This window comes from Bombus terrestris, chromosome 15 (assembly GCF_910591885.1).
Source record: "Bombus terrestris chromosome 15, iyBomTerr1.2, whole genome shotgun sequence".
In the NCBI taxonomy this organism is placed as follows: domain Eukaryota; kingdom Metazoa; phylum Arthropoda; class Insecta; order Hymenoptera; family Apidae; genus Bombus; species Bombus terrestris.
In genome coordinates, this window is record NC_063283.1 from 4,423,581 (window position 1) to 4,445,546 (window position 21,966).

Consider the following 21,966-nt stretch of genomic DNA (forward strand, 5'->3'; position numbering starts at 1 on the left):
ATATAATTGCGAATTCGTGAGTTTGGACTTGGACGACCGGCGTTTCGAACGAAATATTCTAGAAGAAAAGGCAGACGAAAAGTGACAACCACTAACGTCTTGGAGGAAGAGTAATCGCGGTTCCGCGTTTCATCCCTTGACGCCGGCTCGAGCCGCGGATCCGCATAGTCGCGCATCTTCGTTCGTTGGTGGCGCGCGGGCGCGCTCGAGGGAAACGAACCGGCGGCAGTCCCTGGTGGTCAGACCGGCCGGCGTGGCGCGGCGCGGCAGCCGTTCCGGATCGGGACGAAGACCGAGACGAGGATCGGTCGCGATCCGGTGAGATTGGATTTTTCGAGAGTCTCCGTGCGTATAATTGGGTGGTGGTGGTAGTGGTTTGTGGTTGGTGGTGGTTGTGCGCTCGCGGTGGTGTATAGCTATCCCGCCGCCGCCGCGGCGACAGATCGCAGGCGCGCGCGCTCTCGCGAAAGAGAGTGGGATCTCGAAGGGAGAAGAGAGAGGGAAAGAAAAGGAAGGACAAAGAGGCGAGCGATCGCGAGACACGGTTTTTGCCGCCCGGCGTCCGCTCCCTCGTGTGTGTATACCTCGCTGAGAAAGAGAGACTCGGCGCGTGCCGCGCGACGGATAAAAAAGGGGGAGCGCGTGCTACGTCCGCTTGACTACTAACCCAGTGACTGGAGCTATACGGAGGGAAAGAGGGACAGATACGACCGATCTCAACGGACTTGACGTTTAGATCTATCGTGTGCTCGTGTACGAACCGAGAGTTCGTACCACGCGACCCTCTTCTCAACCCTTTCGACGTCGCGTCGGTGTTGTTGCACAGAGGACGAAGGGAAACTGATTCTACTAGACTAAGACTGAAAAGACGGATAAGGGCTAACTCGCGTAGAGCTTGTATATCCGGTGGGAGAGAGAAAGAGGCTTAACTGTGTCGGGACGACCGAGGAAGGACAACATTTTAACCATAATAATAGCGTTGAACGATACAACCGCAGGCGAGGACACGCAGTGCGGTACCGAGGAGGTTGCCACCGCCAGCCAGGGAGGCGACCAACTCCAGAGGATGACGATGGACGGCATGGAAGTGGTGGGCTCGCAGCCCCACGCGGCCACCAGCCCGTTTTTGCTCTCACCGCCACCCCTCGGACATCATCATCATCATCCTCATGCTACCTTCAATCTTCAGACAGTGCAGCTTAGTTTCGACGCGTGTCTACCGTACAACGCGGCGACATCCTCGAATTCGATCGTTTGTGGTGTTGGCGGCACGTCAACGCCAGCCGCTACCACTTGCACCTCGTCCACGAGTTGCAACAAAACGATTCCAACCTTGTCGCTGGCAACTTGCGCGCCCTTGCAAGCCCAGCATCAAAACAATACCGATTCCTCGGATCCCCATGGCCGACAACATCATCATCACCATCATCATCCTCATCAACGACTCGACGACCATCAACATCATCGACACGTCGATGCCTCCTCGCCGTCCAACGATTCTACCGACGGGAAAAGGCATCTGCAGACTGTCAACACCGAGGACAAGGACTGTTCCAGGGAATGCAGAGACGATCTTCAGGAGCCTAACGAGAAGGATAAACCAGGTGACCTAAACACGCCGGTTACCACCAGCAGCGATTTACCGTCCTTCTTCGGCCCTTCCGCGCTCGTCGAGCCACCTCCTATTTCAGGTACCTACAATCAACAGTCCTTTAACAAAAAACAAAAAAAAAAGAAACAAAAAAGAATCAAAAACAAAAATTCGATCAGGCAACGATAACTTCTTCTTTTCATCCTTCGTAGTCGTGGCGTGGTAAAATAACTTTATCATCGTCGAGTTTCCTATTAATCGAATCTTTCTCGTACGACAGAGATCCTTTGCGTATGCACGCCTCGACGAGGTCAGATCGTTAAAACGTGTTCCACGATAATCGAATAGCGGAATTCGAAACTCGTCGGACGCGAGACACGTGAAAATAAACGCTCGTCGAACAACGCGCACCAAACCAGTAGTAATCGGCTGTGCGATTCGAACTTTAGCGACCTTGCACTTGCTGTGTTTCACGAACGTCCCAACTTTCGCTTTCTGCATATCTGCCAACTCCTGCTGCTGCTGTTACCCTCGTGGCTGCGTCAAGCACCCCTTCGAAAATCCGGCTTTTCCGCATCAATTTTCGAAAGTGATCGCGTTGCGAGTCCTCGGTCGTCGCGGCCAAGTGCATGATGTGCCAGCGTGACGTATATCGGTTGGCTCTCGCGAAAACGGCTAATATCGAACCTGCCCGCCTGTCGCGGATCAATACTCAGCGACCCCGACATTCAGAAACCCTTCTCCGCCCGTCCCTGCATCGCCGCCGCCTCCGCCTCCGCCTTCACCTCTGTCTCCCACCACCCCTTGCCAGTTCATTCATGCTTCCAAGAACCCCCACCTCGTTCATCCGGACCGATACAACCACCCTCCGTTACGCCGATAGTCGTCTTTTCCGTGACTTTCTCGCTAACGAAACGGAGCAGATCATTCGTTCCCCTTTATCGTTCCGTACATCGTAGTCTCCTCTCTTCTCTCGTTTCCTTCCGCTGTCACGATCATTTGCTAGCCGATAATCTATCCGGACAACAACTTTCGCGCGGTTATACATGGCTACGTAGAAATCGTTGATACATTCGTCGGAACAGATGATTCGCCACGTTCGGCGCATGACACGATTCGGAGATACCTAATTCAAACTCGCATCAATTCGTAGAACACAACCGGATGACCGCGCATTTTTCTCACTACTGGGAGTCTGCCGACTTGATTTTCGGTAGGTCGTAAACGATTGTGCATGTGCGTAGAAAGGAAGTAACGATACGGCAGGATGCAGACGACAGATAGAGACACCCGGTATAATCTCGCTTCGCAGATAAAGTCATCCCCGTATCGCGCGGTCCTTCCTGTTGATTCGCTTAGGCCGTGAGATGCACGCGCTAACTCGTGCCCGGAGTTGTTCCTGAGCTTGTGATCACGCGCAACCGCGACCTGTTCCGCTCTCTTTATGTAGATTTTCGAGACTGATTGAAAATTTGATGGATGATTTGTAGGCAGCCTGGCGGGCGAAGATCTATCTCTCGAAGAGGCCACGGAGGACGATGAGACGGCTACCTCGACCGGCAGGGATCATCGGCACCACCATCACCAAGAGTCTCAGGAACAGGGCACGCCTGGAGCTCCACCCTCCACTAGTCCACCGCGTCATCATCAGGCTCAAGAGGACGCGGACCGTTGCAACGTGTTACAAGGCGGAGTGATACTCTACTCTTCCCCTCATTCCACGTCTTCGGTGTCTTCAGCACCAGCGTCGAGCGTTAACATCTGCAACGTACCAACGTTGACGTACCGTGGCGTCTTCACCACCACCTGTACGCAATCCTCGCCGCTAAACACTCTTCAGAATCAGCAGCAGCCACCCCAACAGCAACAGCAGCAGCAGCAACAACCAACCGGTCAGGAGCTCTGGGGTCCGTTAACCTCCCCGACCTTGACTTTGACAAATTCACCCTTCCTACATTCTACCCTTCACCCAGCCCCGTACGGTGGAGAGACCGTCGAACTTTTACCGGTCGAATCGAAGCCACCCCCACCACCAGGCTACCACGATACACCAACCACTACTCCCGCGGCGTGGTTAACGACGCACGATGACCCTTACGATCCGAATCTCCTGTCCCATCATCATCCCCATCACCACCATCAAGAGACGACGCTGAAGCAAGAACCCACGGGCGGCTACCCACCAGCCGTCCAACAGCAACAACAACAGCAGCAACCTCAACCCACTCAACAGCAGCAGCAACAAGCACCACCATCGGCTGGTACAACGGGAGTCCAGCTAGCGGAATACAACCCCAGCACGTCGAAGGGGCACGAGATTCTCTCGCAAGTTTACCAGCAGAGTGCTCTGCCGCTCAGGCTGGTCCCGGTGAAGCCGCGAAAGTATCCGAATCGACCGAGTAAAACGCCGGTGCACGAGCGACCGTACGCTTGCCCCGTGGACGGCTGCGATCGCAGGTTCTCTCGCAGCGACGAGCTCACCCGGCACATCCGCATCCACACCGGCCAGAAACCGTTCCAGTGTCGCATCTGTATGCGCTCCTTCTCGAGGAGCGATCACTTAACCACTCACGTGAGAACCCACACCGGCGAGAAGCCGTTCTGCTGTGATCAATGCGGCCGAAAATTCGCGAGGAGCGACGAGAAGAAACGGCACGCGAAAGTTCACTTGAAACAGAGGCTGAAGCGCGAAGCCACCCACGCCACCGCTAGAAATCACCCTCAGAGCCACGCTTCTCCACCGTGCAATCAGTAAGAAGAGTTTGAACGAACTGTGTCGCAGAATCAATCCACATTTTTCATACGACGATCGATGTCGATCGATCGTCGACACCGTCGATCTCCACGCTCATTCCTTTAATCTTGTCAATCATGCTCGTGCACGACGCAGCTTTTTCACCTTGCCAGGCGACGAGGAAACGACGGAGACCTTTAGGCGGAACAGACTGCCGTCACCGACTGATCCGTCATCGATCCGTCGTCGGCACCGTCAGCGATCGACGAGTGGGGCTCGACTTTAAAGGATTGGCCTCGCGACCGAATCGACAAGCATTTTTGGCGGTATAACGAAGCGTGATACCGAGCCTCTCGGATAATAGTACGTAAGGAACAATCGCGGCGGATTTTCATAAAATCTTTGTAAATAATCGTGGATAATTTTTAATCGGGACTAGAATTTCAAAGCGGTATGTAAAATAAATGTCCGGTGTGATCGGTCCCGACGATGGGCTCGTCGCGTCTTACAGAACGGATCGATTCGAAGCTTTTCTCCTGATCTCGACGAGGAAATACGAACATTGCGTTAAATATATATATATATATTAGACTCCGGCGGTTTTCCTTCGAGCTCTCATCTCAGTTTATTTCTTTCACTCCCGTCCCCTTTTGCCTACGGTTAATACGTTGCATAAGGAAGAGAAGAAAATTGAAAGTTTACTACGTCAAGTTGCATTTAGAAGGAGTAAGAACGAATACGAGTGAAAAATCTAGCTTTACCAAGAGGTACTGTTTCCTCGACAATTGTCAGTATCGGAATGCTCGTGCTTTTAGCGGTAAACGGGAAGAACGGGAGAGAAAGAAAAAGAGAAGAAGAAAGTCAGGGAGGATATTCGAAGCGAGCGACGCGTCGAAGATCGTTATTTACGACGGTTGCGTTTTATACCCTTGTTTGCGATCGAGAACGAGATGCAGATGCGAAAATCGACGTTAACCGCGCGTAGATACGTACGCGAAATATTCCGATGTCACGAAATATACTGCAGCCAGGTTCTCCGACGAATCGCGTAGAATCGATACCGCCCGCAGCTTCCGGGAATCAGGGAGGAATTTACCGAAGGAGAAGAGAAGAGAGAAAGAGACGGCGCACTCTCGATCGCATGCAAACGAGCGCGTGAAAAAAAAAATTGCCATGCGCGAGCGCGCTTCTTGAAACGATCAGGGGATCGCGTATCAACTTTTCCCAGCTCTCTCATGATCGGAACCGGTCGATGTTTTTCGATCCTTTTACCCGAGTGTTCGTTCCTTCGGCCAATAATCGTGCAATTTTCGAATCGTGCCCGATTCCACAAATGTTTTCAGGATGTTTTCTAAGTATTTTTATAAATTACAACACTCGACGAATGAAAAAGAAAAAAGAGAATGAAAATGTAGTTCGATATCTATTACGATCGGTATCGCGATTCTATGAGAGGGCATAGACCCTGACACGTTTGCAAGATGCGACCGACACCGACGGACGATCGGTATTACATACACACACACTACTTTGCGTCCTCGAACCTCGTGTCTTTCAATCATACAATCGTAATAATCGCTTCTTACATATTTGTTATCGTCCTCTACCTCTGAAACTCGTTCACTCGTTCCTACGACACCCTTCGTGCCCCGGACACGCTAAATCTCGGACTTTTTCCGTGTCCTAGGGAACTCTCTTGCCACTCCTTGCTACCCGTTTTCCCCTTGAAAATTCCTTTCAGCGTTAGAAGTCACTTCGTAGACTCCCTTAAGCTTCTTGGAAGTTAAATACCAGACGCGTCACCCTTCCCCTTGTGAATTAACCCTCTTTTAACCGCCAACAAACCCCAAACGAGTAAACTGTAATTAATCGCGATCATCGTTGTTGAACGGGAGTTTTCCTTTGTAAATATGTATATAACGTGTTATACATATGTACACATAGGTTACATCTAATCGAATCGTGCCGACAAACAGAGAGAGAAACCCGTAAAATCTTTCACTTTCCTCCTTTTAATCTTGCCGCCCTACTTTCCCCTCCTTTCCTCTCGTCCTCTTCCCGCCCCTCCCCCTCCCCCGCCACTCCATCGTGATCGTTTACGTGTATAAAATATGAGTTTTAGCGGCGATTAATATTATGTATATGTTGCTCTATTTATTAACAAAAAAGCAAAGTCTCACTCCCTAGTTACATGTATCTATATTATATATATATGATATATATAATATATATATGAACAGAGGAGATATATATATATATATATTGTTAAAATTAAAGGATTATTTTTATTATGATTATTATATTATAATTATATTAAATAACAGTTATAATTAATAACGAAACGCGCGGCAACGCGTACAGCTTTTATGGATCCCAAGCGTTCTTACGCGCTCTCTACCTACTTCAACGATGGTTGCACCGACGCGTATGCGATATTATCCGCTATTGTTCTAGATAGATCGGAAAATATGTAGGCAGAGGAGCGTATAACGCGCACGCGCGTTCTCGTGAAATAAAAAAGCAGAAAGAGAAAGAGAGAGAGAGAGAGAGAGAGAGATTATGCCTGTGTCTGTTGCCTGTATGTGTGTATGCGTGTATAAATGTGTACGTGTGTGAAAGAGAACGAGAAAGAGAAACATTTAATGTTGTTAATGGAAGAAACGAAGATAATGAGAAAAGAGGAATAGAGAGGACAATTTTTTTACGAACGATAATTACACTATAATTGGATAAATTATGTGTAACTATTCCACAATATGGTGCTCCGTGTGTGCAATGCACAGAAAAGAATCTCTCGACTACCTGTATATTTGTGTTGTAATCATCGTTGCCGTTTAATCTGGCCGGTTCCCCACGACGATTATTAACAAAAATACAAAGTTAACATTGAACAGCAACGCCTGGTTGTTCTTATTTCCCCGTGGTACGGCACAAGCTCCTTGAAACGATACGTCGACGCTTGTAATCGTCGACCGCAAGACCCGTTGAAAAGTTTCGCCTCTTCGTTTTATCACCTTTAAACGCGGATAGCGAGGAACAGAGTTTAAAGCTGAAAGCACGTTCCGTTTTCGATGCTCTCGATATACGTTCGACTCTTTCGAGGCTTTCGATATATTAGAGTTTATATTTCGAGTTTATCGGGGTTCGCGATCTGTGAAAGCTATAACGCTATAAATCGTTCGAAACGCATATTTATAATATGTTCATGAACATAATGGTATGCAATAGTGTCGTTTGTCACGTTGAACGATTTCTCGAGTGTCGTTACATCGCCAATTTATTTTTCCCTTTTGCGCGTTAGCGTCAGGCACATTCATCGACCGCAGACATCTTTATCGATCATCGACAATTACCGAATAGGGCATCGACGATCAAGGATGTCGATACAGCGAACCGCATCCTACGCGACCGAACTATTGTTCCTCCGAGGTGTGCGTTCAAAAGGCAGCCACCTAGAGATTAATAAGGACCGGTCCCCGTTGCAACGAGACTAGTCGATCTCGATGAAACGCCGCTCCGTTGTGTCGTGTTTTCCATGCAACCTTTCACCATAAACACGCGGTTGGCGCCTAAACCGATTGCACTTTCCGACTAACGCTTATCTCGATTTTTCGCTACAGCGCGATACGAATCACGAACAACTGGCAATTAGTAGTGGTCGCGCGTGCCAATTTTTCTCTACCTCCATCGTCGATAGATTCTTTATCGATCGGCCATTGATCGAAGCCAGTTCAACTCCCCGTCCGGTTCACTGTTGAAATTTCGTTCAGGATCGAGTTCCTTTTATGAGTTTCTTAAAGAGAGAATTATTGTTGCTTGGTTTTCCAAACTCGAGAGGAACGACCAGGTGAAAACGCGTGATCGAAATCTGGTACATATGGTAGAATATGTAATACAACACTGCGCGTAATACAACGTCGCGTGAAGTTGTAAGATAAAAATTTCCAGGAAGAGAGAAAAAACGGTTTCAAGGTATGGTATGCTAAAACACGTCGGAATAAAAAATTCGTCTCGTTTGTTGCCCGGGGCGACGTTGTCTCTTCCAAAAAAGGTAATCCATATGATTCAGAGGAGCCGAGAAAGACGACACGCCGGTTTGTGCTACCGGTCACGACGAAACCGTCCCGTAATATCGTTTCCGTAATCGGCTAATTAACGGAAAACGATGATGTCTTCCAGAAGTGGATAGGTTTCTCTACCAGCGGTGGCAGCCAGCGTCTCGACGTTCAACAGGAGAGGGTCCACGTCATCGATTCTTCGCGCTCGGACGAACGAAGTTTTGGCCGGCTCGCTGGCTCTCGCGTGTAGAGAACGTGCAATGGCCACTACATAGGTGTATGCACACCTATATAGGAGAGACAGTGCAAGAAGTGGGCAGGAGTGAGGCTGTGAGAGCACGTCTATAAATAGGACCAAGATCGAGATGAGGCCTCCTCTGCACTTCGTGATACCTTCTATCCTTCTCCCACCGTCATTCTCCATCTTGTTTCCATCCACTCTTCCTCTACCCAACGTTCTTTTTCACGACTCTTTAACCATCCTTCTCCCACCAACATACTCGTCCTATCTCCTTCTCGTTCTTCGCGATCCCTGTCTCCTTTTCGCTCCTTTGTTTTACTCTCTTTCTCGATGGCGCCGTCCTCGTCTCGACGCGAGCTGTTTCCCGCTTTCTCTTTCGATCTTTCCATTTCGCTTCTACACCGAGCCATCGGATCCGTACATCTCGTTCTCGTCCCGTCTCCGTCTCGCTCCATAACTCCTAAACCATTTCTCCTTCTCCTTCCCTTCTCGGCACTAGACATCCCTCCCACTAACGACTGACAAGCACGACGATGCGCTCCTCGCACGACACATAAGGATCGCGTATACGCTGGCGCGCGTGCAGCCGAGCAAAAAAATTGTCGTAAAATATAGTTCCTCCGTGGATATGCAAGCTCCGGACCGGGCCCTCGAAGAAGAAAAATGCATGTTGGGTCGCGCGACCGGCCGAACGATCGAACGATGGGATGAGTCAGGTAACGTGGACTCGCAGCTCCGCGGTTCACCGTAGGTGTTGTTGAAATTTGATTCCCCGCCGTGACACTGCACCGACGCGACTTCCGATCATGCGCGCCAGCTTCATCCCCTTACCACTCACCGTGTCTTCCTACATCTATTCGTATCTCGATAAAACGTTCAAGCATTTTATATACTCGGATAATTTTTCTGCGCTGTATTTCTCGATTTCTTTTCTCTTCATTTTTCTTTATTATTTTCTGATTTATTTCGTTTAGCTTGAAAACGAGATAAAAGGAACGAGATATGAAATATGCGATAGGAGAGCAGACACAGGATACGTCGATTTTCCTTAGCCGAGCCAGAGAAAAAGACAGGCAAAACGCGATCACCGAGAAATCCAGCGTATTTATCTTCGTCCATCTTTTTCTTTCTTTTCTTTTTTTTCTAATTTCCAGGCCAGCGTCCAGGTTCTTCTCGGCGGACGAGTGGCGCATCGACGCGGCAAAACGAGCATTCCGCTTTCATTCGCGCCGCGCAACGATACCCAGTGTGTGTCGCATCGATCTTATAAACCAGCATCAAACGGAGGGCAGCCGAATGAGCGGAGCCGGCCAGCCAGTCAGCCACACCCCGACGCGATTAAACCTGTTGCTGCTTCGCTCGTGGCTCGACTCCATAGACGCGTACTTACACGTAGGTGTCTGGTTGCGAGTATATGCGGAGATCGGTGTGAAACTTTTCAAAATCGGTCACGGATGCTCTGTAAACGAGTCGATATCTCGTGACGAGTTTGCAGTCGACGAGTTTCAGGAGACAATTTCTCAATGGGCTCTCGAAGATCAATAAAAGGACTGAGAAACAAAAATATGTACAACGCCTGAAATAATCGAGGTATCGATACCGGCAATGATTCTATCACGACCAAATATATGGAAAGAAGATTTATAATGTCGATAGGTTGACACGTTCGGAAAAGCTTGATAAATTCATATGAAAAAGGCCAATTAACTGGCCGCTCAGGTTATCGGTTTTCTAGATGAAATAATTTATTTGAAGAAATATTTATGTGCTCCTGATCAACAAATCACAGCAACTCTCTAATCTTTTACGTGTCTTCTATAAATTACATCATATCTACGGTTGTAAGGAGAAATCTGCGTAACTGAAATTGATTTAGCTCAAAGAATATTATCATCTTTCAATTGCACGATTATAAAAATTTTTGGCTAAGGGATGATCCGGTCAATAGATTGATATAATAATTAAGATAAAAAAGATACAGACGCAAGGAGAGGTTGTAAAAATCGAAATTACATAGGGAACGTTCTTCTGATTGTTTCCAACGGCGTATATTTTGTTAAAATATCGGTAGACGATGAAAGAAGAAAATTAGTGACGACGTTAGATAGAGTTTCAATACAAACAAATGAAAGAATAGCACCATCGATCGGACGAGGCAAAAAGAAAAACAACGCACGTGTAAGAAAAATCGAAGATATAAAAAGCCCAAGGAGAGACTGCCTATTCCTCGCTGCATTTCTGCCACCCCTCCGATCCATATCGCTTACCTTTGACTTACGGTTTTTGCCACTCTCGCGTTATCCGACGAGATCAATGCAAGAACAGCATATAACGAGGTGGTGAGGTCTCGAATTTCGCGTCTCTGGTAACAGTATGACGCAATTCGGTAAGCCGGCCGCGAGGGGTGAAACGGCTGTTAGGTGGGCTGGTCAGAAGGACAGAAATTAGGGGGTAAGTTTCTTGTAATAGAACACAACGACACTGTCGGTACTTTTAACCTATTAAACGAGTCGTATGTGGAACAGAATCTTGTACAGCCACGGAATTAGAAATTGATTGATACGAATCAACCGATCAATGTTTTTTTTTTTTTTTTAATTTTCTAACGTATGTTGATATTTAAATATTAAACTTTTAAATATTAAACTCTAATTAAAATATTCTACGAATCGTGACGTTTTAAGTTCTCCGTGAATACATAAACATCCGCAGTCCAGCTACGATTTCAGATCATCTTCAGAACAAAACCCAAACGAGCCAGCACCTATTTCTTTCATTAAAGAAACTCGTTCGGCCTGTCGTACTTTCACCAATTACATTTCTCGCGTATGCGCCTGCATACCGTGGCTACAAAAGCAATTCGTAGCACACAGTTGTATTTATTACAGCATTTACATACCAATCGATTAAGCCTAAGTACATGAAATTTCCTATCATTTACCAATACCTTGCACACGACCGAAACTAATCGACGCTATGAAAATGAAACGTATAACCTCGTCCCACGAAAGTACTGCTAAATGATAGAAAATTTGATATACTCGGAACTAATTAATTAACGCGTAAATGACGCAATAAGCTGTGCGGGTACTTTTCAGATATCCGCTGTACGTCTACATGTATCAACGTTCAACATTCTCCACGAGTAAAGAATGATCGAAACCAGAGAGAGGTGCAGGGTCGCGCGTACGGCCAGCATCCGGAGAAGTCCTCGCTGGGGGTTAGGGTCACGTCAACGTAAAAGCAAGGTAGAGAGCCCGTGGAAGCGGCGTATGCGGTGCCGGCGGTGGGGAAGGGCAAAAAGGTGGAGCGAGAGAGCGAAGGGGGATTCATTGAGGAACGGCACGTGCAGAGGATGGAGCTCGCGACCGCGAGCTCGATGGAACGGTCACGGCAGGGGGTAGAGGCCGGCGGCTAGAGGGGCAACAACAGGGTTGCCTGGCGACCGTCAGCCAACGGGTTGCCCCTGGCGACTGATTGCGTCACTGCAGCGCCGTATGACGTCACGCGACGCCACTGCCCTTGACCGCTCGAGTCCGGGGAGAGCGTCCTGACGACCCTCTCTTCCCCTTTTGCCCCTCTGCCCGTCCCTTTCCTCCCCGCCCCACTCTCAGCCGTCATCCTCCACCCGAGTCGAGGGAACGGAGGAGAAGTTCTGACGCCGTCGTAATCCGGAGGGGTAGAGTTATCCGTGAAAGGGAGCAAACTCTGCACCACGTATATGCACGTAGCAAGTTGATCGCGCTTCCTCTATCATCCACCACCACTTACCACGGAGGGTTGCAAAGGTGTTGTAAAAATAGTCGACTCGTACGTTCATCGTGGATATTTTAGGAATTACGTTGATCGCCGCTCCTTATTTTTATCGGCCACTTTCTGCGCCGTTGTAACGTTTGATTTGTGCATTAACCAGAGCCAGGGGATGGGGTGATAATGAATAGGCTTGGGCATATTTATGTAGATACGTATTTTTATGAAGGATGATGCAAATCGATGAGCAATTAGCTTTAAGGTCAATCGATGAGGACGATCTTGGTTTAGAATATATATATGTAGTATGTGTAGTTACGTTTCTGGTAATATTAATGTTGCTTCTTTTGATTATTTTTGGCATATTTCCTTTAATACCGTTTAACCGTATGGAACGTATCTAGATGTGGGTATATCAGAGACGAATAAGTGTTACGAAGGTAAATAAAGAGGAATGAGATCTGAGCAGAGATTCGCTTCACTTAATAAATACGATACTGCACTTTGAATATGTAGTATACACCCCCGCTCGATAATCTTGGGAGAGTTATATTTACTTCAAAAGTAGAAAATATCAAATGATCGTTAAAAGTTACGAAGAATATAAATAATTTAGCGTGCTGGTTTACACGACTGTGGAAACAGTTTATGTATAAGATATTAATGTATTAACGAGCTTTAAAAATGTTTGTAAAAGAGAGTTTATAAGCTACGTGAAATATCAACATTTTATTAAGAACATGTCCTATAACTTGCAAGAGGAGTATATTTTTGTATATTATACGCATTCTATGTGATAAAATTTATTGGCTTGAAAGTTTCCGTAAATGATCATAAAAATCCTCGATTTAATAACGAGATTAATCGTGTACCAACATGGCATCGATTAGAGTGATTACATCGTTTCAACGATGTCATCGGCTCTTTCCGTTCCCTAAGTACATTAACGTCAATGGGATTCCGTTCCTGTGAATCGATTTTACAATGAACTCGATGCAAATAACACCTGCCACGTGCGTGCATATTTGCTTTCCGCGAGGCGGAGGTGGAAATTGGAGAGATTGAAAATTTATGGCAAATGATTTTATCTCACAATTATTTACGTCCGATAAAATCAAACCGTTCGAATCTCACCCTGGCGAATGATGGAGGCTGCGAGTCAACCACTCGATCTTCCTGTTTGCTGAATGCTGTAGCCCGTTTCGCTGACTCGATCGTGATAAATAATTTGAAAGAAAAAAAGTGTAACGCCGAACGAACGTTACGACTTAATATCGAATGCTTTATGCTTCATTAAAATATTTTTATGGCCCTGCAATGCAACTATTGGAACGGGATCGCGACTCGTGGGCGGGAAACGTACGCGTGTAACTTGCTGTTTCAAGCCCACTGCACAATGAAAAGCAGAAAAAAAAGACGGTTACTATTCGACTTTCTACCATTTACGTCACAAGTGAATCTCGTGAAAGAAATCGAACGTGAGTATGTATTTCGGTTCTTGCCCGAGACATAGGATTCAGTCATATTGTTCCAAAATCGTGAAAAAATACAAATATTAATAAAACGTTTGGAAATACGAGCACGTAAATACTTTCTATCTTTTAGTCCAGTCGCGTTATGCAGTTTCATGTGTTTTATTATTATCAACCATTTCATGATGATATTTGACTTGCAATTGTTAAGAATATCATTTCCATATCCCAAAAAGTGACTCTTTCAACATACGCGAGAGAGAAAGTGATTCTAATATACCTTATATTTTACAGGTAGTCAGAAGTTGTCAAGTATCTCTATGTATGCGTACATGTTCGTGTGTTTACCGAACCTACCCAGCTGACGTCTGTTCATTCACTTTGCTCATCCATTCATAAAATGCAGTGGAGTATCGCGCATGCGCGCATTATCGCTCCTTTCTATCGTTGCAATTTTATACCTTATCGATAGCCGAAACGATTGTTTTGATTTTTCAACAACGTCTTCCAACGTTTTACCTGAGAATTTCGAGGGAATATGTTTATCTAGAAAAATATCACTTCCTTTTCGATCAATCTCTAATGAAAAGTTCATTTATACGCCAATAGATAGCAGAAGTAGTTTCGGTTCCATTTAACACGAACCGTGTATAAATATATTTTAATTTTGTTTTTCATATAAAAATACAATTGCTAATACCTTTTTCTCTTATTTTTATGAACAATCGTCTGAAATATATAGAATTATTATGAATTGTTATAGAATGACAAATAAAGTTATCTTAAATTATCAACGGTTGATAAAGACTTTTCTATAGAAATCAACAGATAACAAATTTATTTCGATCGTTGAGGATAATTTGTCAAAAGCATAAATGTCCAAAAATAATATACAAATCTGTTTTCCATATGTACATGTGTGTGAATTTTTAAATATTCAACACTTATAATGTTATACTTTGTCATTAACTAGGGACAGGATAGACGTGATATTAAATGGAACTTTGTGTATCAGATTGTGAAATACCCACATGTTAGAAAATCAGAGTGTTTTTCACACCCTCTACGATTTCTTACGGCGAACATCGAAATTATCATAGACAACCCATCAGTTATTATATTACCGACAAATACAGAATAGTTTTAACATTTGTGACGGCGGCCTACCGATATCTTGCTGTTTTATCGATATAGTTACTACGAATCCAGAATAGTATTTAGCAGCTAATGTATACGAACGTAAGCCCTATTATTACCCCTTATATCAGCAACCATTAAAAGGAAAGTTGCTCTTCCACGTAGACCAACCTCTCCCCTAAAGCGTAGACAGCATGTAAAAAGGCCTTGTATCACTGAACCTTGCTTCTTTATTTTTTCATTACGAAATCTCCTCGAATTTCCGCGGTTCGAACAATATATAAATACCTTTCTTTTTGAGCTGATATCAACATTGTAACTGAACATGTAAATTGGTTTTTTGATAGTATACAATGAAATAATTCTTTTTAAAGTATTGTAGAAGTATAAAATTCTACTTTCGTCTACCGTTATATGTAAAATAACCTGTTCTATTATTTAAAATTTCATAGGAAAAATTAATTTTAATTTAAACCATTCTGATATTGAATCGATAATGTCGTATGTGATACGAAACTAGTAAGGGGCTTAGGTGACTCCCAAAACGTGAAACAAAGAGACATTAAATTGTCAGGTCTATCATATTGTAATCATATCGCAACTGCATGTATGTTCAATCGAGTCGCGTCGTTGCGTGTCACGGTGTACTATAGTATTATCGCATCGACAAATGACGCATGGAGCGATTTGTCACTTGTCTGTAATGTTAATCGGTTTAAGCTTCTTATGATATTCGTTGTAATGTCATTAACAACAATGTTAATGGAAGGATTAAAATTGCTTTATTTCTACCCAATTATTGTTCTCTTCAACATCGGGGTATTGAATAGCATTGGTGGAGGTTAGTAATTAGGTTATAAATAAAAACGTTACTTGATAACAATTTATAATTAAACAATTTTTCCTATGGCATTCCCTTATGGCACCCCTACAGGTACTTACATCGATACAAGTACTGCTTCAGATGTGTTTTTTGAAATTATATATCCACCGGAATTGGAGTATACATATAAATTAAGGCCCGCGAAAGATTTTGGAGCGCCATTCGTAAGTATTATATATATTTTAGAATTGATCTAAATATTACAAATAAGGGCATTTCAATTTTATCTGTTATTTGCAATATATATTTCCAGAATGCAAGTTTTTTGGAAGAAGGAATCCCTTTAGTTCCAACTGACCCTCCTCATGGCTGTCAAGTAGCAAAAAATGCCAAAGAATTAAAAGGTAGAATTGCATTAGTTGAGAGAGGAGACTGTAGTTTCTTTGCTAAAAGTATAATAGCTGAAAAAGCTGGGGCAAAAGCTGTAATCATAGCAGATTTTCACCCATCCTCTATTAAAGAATCAATAACCAATTCTTTATGGACTGAGTATTATTATATAGACATGATACGAGACGATACTATTCCTTCAACAAAGACGGTAAACATTCCTGCTGGATTCTTGCTTGGTAGGAATGGCAAAATGATCCGGCAAACTCTAAAACGATTGAATCAACCATTTGCCTTAATTAATATCCCAGTAAACTTCACTTATTTGGATAAATTGCACCAACGCCCTTGGTTATTTTGGTGATTATCAATAAGATTTTTCATTGATTTTCATATAATGAAACAAACGTATTGATTTACAAAGAATTAGAGTTTCAAAAGTACTAAAAACTATGGGGTTACTTGTAATCAAAGTAATTATATGAACAATTTATTGTGCATTGTACTTGTAAAAGATAAGAAATGCAATCTTATACAATTTATTAATTATTTTATAAGAGATTTAGTTTCTCTCTCTAGCCATTTGAGTGCTTGAGCATTTTCTGGCCCTTGTAATAGAGGTTTTAGAGTATTCAAACATTTTGTATGATAATCATTTAGATATTGAATCTGAAAAAAGATTTGCAATCAATTATCTTAAGGCGATTAATATACAGAAAATAAATCGAATCTATACCTCATTATCTGTTAATAAGGACACATCAAGTAGCTTAGTCTGTATAGGCACCAGTGTAACAGTTTCAAATGTAAGAAAGCCACGATTCTTATGATTGTAGGGTGTGTTTGCCTTTACTACCAATTCTATATTTTCCAACCTAATGCCAAATTTCTCATCCTCATAGTATCCTGGTTCTAATAATTTTACCACATGTAATGATTAATTATTAGAATATAGATATGTACGTGTAATGACAAACAATACTTTAACTTTATACCATTTGATAAAAACATCCCAGGTTGTAAACCTGGATCATCAGGATATGGTTTCCAAGAAATACCAATTGGTCCTTCGTGAACATTTAGATACGAACCTATCCCATGTCCGGTACCGTGAAGATAATTAAGACTGTAATTGTACATTTAGATATAAATAAATAATATTTTCCATTTTATAAGCAAAATAGGTATATTTACCCAACACTCCATAAATTTTCCCGAGCAAGCGTATCGAGATAATTTCCCTGTATCATTAAAGGAAAAATGGTCGATGAAAGGCGACATTGTCCTTTAAATACTCTTGTAAAACATTCGCGCTCGAAACTCGTTGGATTACCAAAGTGCAATGTTCTTGTAACATCTGTGGTACCATCTCGATATTGTGCACCAGAATCGCAAAGATAAATTTCTTTGTCTGTAATTGGCACATTTGTTTTTGGTGTTGGTAGATAATGAATTATTGCTCCATGTGGCCCAACTGAAGATATTGTAGGAAAACTGAGCCCAATGAAATGTTCCTGCTCCCTTTTGAATAACATACATTATATATGTATAATAGAGAGAACTGTAATTTTTATTATACCAAAATTTTATAATACTGCATGTAAATTCTCTTACTGTCTAAATTTTTCAAGTTGAGTCGCTCCAGATATTTCTGTGATAGTATTTTCTTTATTTTTAACCTGATCTTCCAACCAAGCGAAGTATTTTATGAGTGCAACTGAATCTCGTACATGCGCTGCTTTCATTCCTTCTATTTCAGTATTATTTTTTATTGCTTTCATAACGCTTATCGGGGTAATTTTTGTATGCTTCTTCGCTTCTCCACAGTCAGCATGTAAAGCGTAACTAGAACCATTACTTATCCATATTTTGTCATCATTTGCATATGAACTTGCAATCTTTTTCAAAAAATCATGTATATCTCCATAGGGATGATAAACTACATTTACTTCTTCACTAATTAATTGTTGCTGAGCTTCCTCTGCAAGTTTGTTTTTATCAATGAATAAATGTAAATCGTCTAATGTAAGAATGATATATGCAAAGAAAACAGGATTGTAAGGTATATCAGATCCTCTTAAATTTAGAATGTATGCTACTTCGTCTAAAGCTGAGATTACAAGTACTTTCACATTGTTTTTGTTCATTATTTCTCTACACATTTTCACTTTTTTTCCTGCACTACATCCAGAAAATTGCAATGGCTGAGGTAAAACAACATTAGCTGTAGGTGCAGGTTGTTCATCACCCCAAACTTTGTCAATTAAATTTTCCTCAAGAGGCATCAAACAATGACCAGAAGCAATTAAACTGGTATGTAATACTGCCCACTCTGTGTAACTTATTAAATTAGGATCAGCCCCAATAATAGACTTGGGAGGTAGATTAGAAATTAACCATGCAGCTCTGGTTGGAGTATCTAATAAACCTTCTTTCATTAAAGTCCATGCCTCTGGTGGATCAAATTCTGCTAAAGCTTGCATATAGTATCTTCCATCAGTCCACAGTATAGCTTTATTTTGTGTAATAATTGCAGTTCCAAAAGAACCAGTGAAACCACTTATGAAACGGATCCTTTCATCGTACTCTCTTAAATATTCTGATTGATGTGCATCATCTGAACTTACAACTAAGGCTTGAATACCTTTTCCTTTAAGACCACCTATTTGAACAGCTTCCATTAATTCTCGAAGCTTAGCTAATTTAGTAACACCACTTCTTTGTGCCATATTGATGTTTGTACTATAATAAGTTTTTATTGATATATGATGTACTGAAACAAAATAATATTATTTAATTAATATAAATGTAAATCTCTTAAATTATTATGTGTGTATTTAAATTAATATGATGCAATTAAAAATAAAATTTAATATACTTACGACTGGTATATGTATTGTACACACGGTGACTGTTACTTAATTTATCCCATGTATTTCGAATAATAACAATGTCACCTTGTCTTATCGTAACAAGATAATCTTATCAAACATTTTACAAAAATATCAAACAATTGTATTCTTATTACTTATTATGAATATAAAATATAAATTGAATATTGCATATATCGATGTTTCAAGTTTGAAAGTATGACGTTTTAAGTATCGACTATTGTGTTTAGTACGAGGTTAGAAACGATATGATGCCCTTCAAGATTCAGTAAAGTACAAAAATAAATATTTGTCGGTAAACCATACCGGTTTAATACACAATTTTTTTACTTCTATCTTTAGAATAAATTTAGCACTTGTTATGCTTATAATTTAAAATAAAACTATATTAGATATCGTAAATTTTGTGGTGTTATCGTAACAATAATTTACTTGATAATTCACAAAGTAAAATTTCCATTATTATCAGCTTATCAGCATGTAGTCTAATGATCAAAAATTAAAAATTCATTTTCTCCAATTTTTACAATTTCAGTAATAATTTATTGGAATATATATGCATTAAGATATTAAATTAAAAAATGTATAGAAAACATATGATTACTTGTTTATATTAATTGAAAAAGTTGTTAGCTTATAAAAGAACAGTATTATATTTATATACAAAATATAACATCACAACAATGTAAGTATATTTACATGTTCATGTGTCAATATTACAATTTACTACAAACTTGTGATCTTTTCTAGCATGTTGTATCTAACAAGGTATTGCGTATCAACAATAACAAGAAACAGTATAACAAAATTTCTACCAATTAAACAAAATCTATATACATATACTCCAAAATCAGCAGTTACAAATTCAACCCTTACTTTTATAAAAAGGAATGTCACTTTGCATAAGGTGCTCATATTAATTTTATAAATTTAACGTACAAAATAATAATAATAATAATAATATAACTTTAAGTAATTTTTGTGCGATATTATCATAGGATTTACTTAAAAATGGTGGCATCGTAGCAAAAAGTTTCTCAACAAAATCAGCTGAAAAATCAAATAAAACTGTAGGCAAATGGCTCTTAACTTGCAGTGGCATGGTTTTTGTAGCTGTTGTTCTAGGTATAATCTTGTACTGTTTTTTTTACTACTGTGCTTGTACTATTATAAAAGCAGTTATAGATAAGACATATGGAAAATAGTTTTAATAATAGTTATAAAAAAAAAATACTTTTGAAAGCATACTATTTATAGCAAATTAATATATATGTGTAATATACCAATATATGAATATATAAACCTTTATAAAGTATGATATGTAAATAAAGAAATTGAAAGAAAAAACCATAATTGCTCGTCCTTCCTTATTTTTATGTAGGGGGTATAACAAGACTTACAGAGTCAGGTTTATCTATGGTTACTTGGAAATTACTTGGTGAAAAAATGCCTACTACTGAAATTCAATGGCATGCAGAATTTGAACGTTACAAACAATTTCCTGAATATAGAATGTAAGATCTTTATAGTATGATATAATTGTATAATACATCAAACTATATATATTTTATACAAATTTCTTTATAGCAATAATCAAAATATGACGTTGGAAGAATTTAAACGTATTTGGTGGATGGAATATTTACACAGAATGTGGGGACGTTTGATAGGTGCTGTATTCATAGTTCCAGCAACTTATTTCTGGACGAAAGGTATGCTAACACCAGGCATGAAGATCAGGGTAGCTGTTTTGGGTTCGTTAATTGGCTTACAAGGACTTATGGGTTGGTACATGGTTAAATCGGGTTTGGAAGATCGTTTCGTGGAACCATCAGACGTACCACGCGTCTCACAATATCGCTTGGCTGCTCATTTAGGAATGGCATTTATTATATATACAGGATTTTTGTACAATGCTCTAGATTATTTAGTTCCTGCTCAGAAATTAAATCTTGATCATTCAAATGTTGATATTAGTAATCTGAAGTCGAAACTAAAGAGATTCAGAATGTTAGTTCACTCGACAAAGGGACTGGTCTTTTTTACTGCTTTGTCGGGAGCTTTCGTTGCAGGGATGGATGCAGGTCTTATTTATAACACATTTCCGAAAATGGCAAATAAGTGGATACCGGATGATGTATTCACTTTATCACCTCTACTAAAAAATTTTACGGAAAATCCAACTACTGTACAATTCGATCATAGAATATTGGTATGTTTTGAGCATAATAGCCAAATTAATATACGGTACTATAAATTTTCTCTTTTTTTTTACAGGGTATTACAACTTTATCATTAATAACTTACATTGCAATTGCATCTCGTAAATATAAACTTCCTGGTAATGCAAAAAAAGCTATTGTAGCTGTACTCTGTGCTGGCTATTTGCAAGTACTACTAGGAATTTCAACATTAGTACATCATGTGCCCTTAACATTAGCTGCATCTCATCAATCTGGCAGTCTTATTGTTTTAAGTACAATGATATGGTTGACTCATGAATTGAAATATTTAAAATATGTCTTAAAATAAATTTATAATGTTATACAACATTTTATTATTTTATACGGCTTGAAAATTAACAAAAAAATACTATAATAATTTCACAACATTATGCTTTATTTGACAATGTGTTAAGTTATAATCAATAATAATCAGTATTCATGAAAATTAATTTACATGTATTCGTTTTAAAGTAATGTATCTATTACGATGAAATTTTAAGCATTTTTATATTACTGAAAATATATTTTTAATTCCATGTTAAAAAAAACGAATAAATACCTATTTAAAAATAATATTAAACAAGTATCTGTAACAGTTTTTCTGTTATCAACAAATCTGACTACACTCGATTATATCTCTAACATGTAAATTAA

The 21,966-nt window shown here is 41.1% G+C and overlaps 4 protein-coding genes across 5 annotated transcripts in view; 3 read left to right on the top strand and 1 right to left on the bottom strand.

Moving 5' to 3' along the window:
• LOC100651542 (dendritic arbor reduction protein 1) overlaps positions 1–7,222 on the top strand; it is a 36,246-nt gene extending 29,024 nt beyond the window's left edge. The window contains exons 2-3 of one of the 2 annotated variants that reach the window (XM_020866805.2): positions 999–1,604; positions 3,082–7,222. In XM_020866805.2, coding sequence (XP_020722464.1) covers positions 999–1,604; positions 3,082–4,346 — 1,871 coding nt within the window. In that variant the 3' untranslated portion in view covers positions 4,347–7,222. Of the gene's footprint in view, positions 1–998; positions 1,692–3,081 lie in introns of both variants that reach the window. The other variant, XM_012316889.3, reaches the window with a different exon arrangement.
• Positions 7,223–15,445: 8,223 nt separating this feature from the next.
• Positions 15,446–17,377, top strand: LOC100652139 (PRADC1-like protein). The gene is made up of 3 exons (XM_003401097.3): positions 15,446–15,824; positions 15,918–16,030; positions 16,120–17,377. The coding sequence occupies exons 1-3, from the start codon at positions 15,593–15,595 to the stop codon at positions 16,558–16,560; spliced, it is 786 nt and encodes a 261-aa protein (XP_003401145.1). The 5' UTR covers positions 15,446–15,592; the 3' UTR covers positions 16,561–17,377.
• Positions 16,655–19,221, bottom strand: LOC100651777 (xaa-Pro aminopeptidase ApepP). Its single transcript, XM_012316892.3, has 6 exons — positions 19,079–19,221; positions 17,811–18,969; positions 17,391–17,717; positions 17,192–17,322; positions 16,933–17,108; positions 16,655–16,865 (listed from the first exon to the last, which is right to left on the bottom strand). Exons 2-6 carry the CDS (start codon positions 18,923–18,925, stop codon positions 16,743–16,745), a joined length of 1,872 nt encoding a protein of 623 aa, XP_012172282.1. The 5' UTR covers positions 18,926–18,969; positions 19,079–19,221; the 3' UTR covers positions 16,655–16,742.
• Positions 19,222–19,632: 411 nt separating this feature from the next.
• On the top strand, positions 19,633–21,639 carry LOC100652018 (cytochrome c oxidase assembly protein COX15 homolog). Its single transcript, XM_012316890.3, has 6 exons — positions 19,633–19,772; positions 19,838–19,994; positions 20,086–20,212; positions 20,469–20,601; positions 20,675–21,299; positions 21,365–21,639. The coding sequence occupies exons 2-6, from the start codon at positions 19,839–19,841 to the stop codon at positions 21,617–21,619; spliced, it is 1,296 nt and encodes a 431-aa protein (XP_012172280.1). The 5' UTR covers positions 19,633–19,772; position 19,838; the 3' UTR covers positions 21,620–21,639.
• Positions 21,640–21,966: the final 327 nt, after the last annotated feature.

Bases quoted from the DNA above. Each gene is read 5' to 3' on its own strand.
- LOC100651777 (XM_012316892.3), bottom strand. From the start codon at position 18,925: ATGGCACAAAGAAGTGGTGTTACTAAATTAGCTAAGCTTCGAGAATTA. The intron at 17,718-17,810 runs GTAAGAGAATTT...GTTATTCAAAAG, and splicing joins CAACTTGAAAAATTTAGACA to GGAGCAGGAACATTTCATTG. The intron at 17,109-17,191 runs GTATAAAGTTAA...TAAAATTATTAG, and splicing joins TGGGATGTTTTTATCAAATG to AACCAGGATACTATGAGGAT.
- LOC100652139 (XM_003401097.3), top strand. From the start codon at position 15,593: ATGTTCAATCGAGTCGCGTCGTTGCGTGTCACGGTGTACTATAGTATT. The intron at 15,825-15,917 runs GTTAGTAATTAG...GCACCCCTACAG, and splicing joins ATTGAATAGCATTGGTGGAG to GTACTTACATCGATACAAGT. The intron at 16,031-16,119 runs GTAAGTATTATA...ATATATTTCCAG, and splicing joins AAGATTTTGGAGCGCCATTC to AATGCAAGTTTTTTGGAAGA.
- LOC100652018 (XM_012316890.3), top strand. From the start codon at position 19,839: ATGTTGTATCTAACAAGGTATTGCGTATCAACAATAACAAGAAACAGT. The intron at 20,213-20,468 runs GTATAATCTTGT...ATTTTTATGTAG, and splicing joins TTTTGTAGCTGTTGTTCTAG to GGGGTATAACAAGACTTACA. The intron at 20,602-20,674 runs GTAAGATCTTTA...ATTTCTTTATAG, and splicing joins CAATTTCCTGAATATAGAAT to CAATAATCAAAATATGACGT.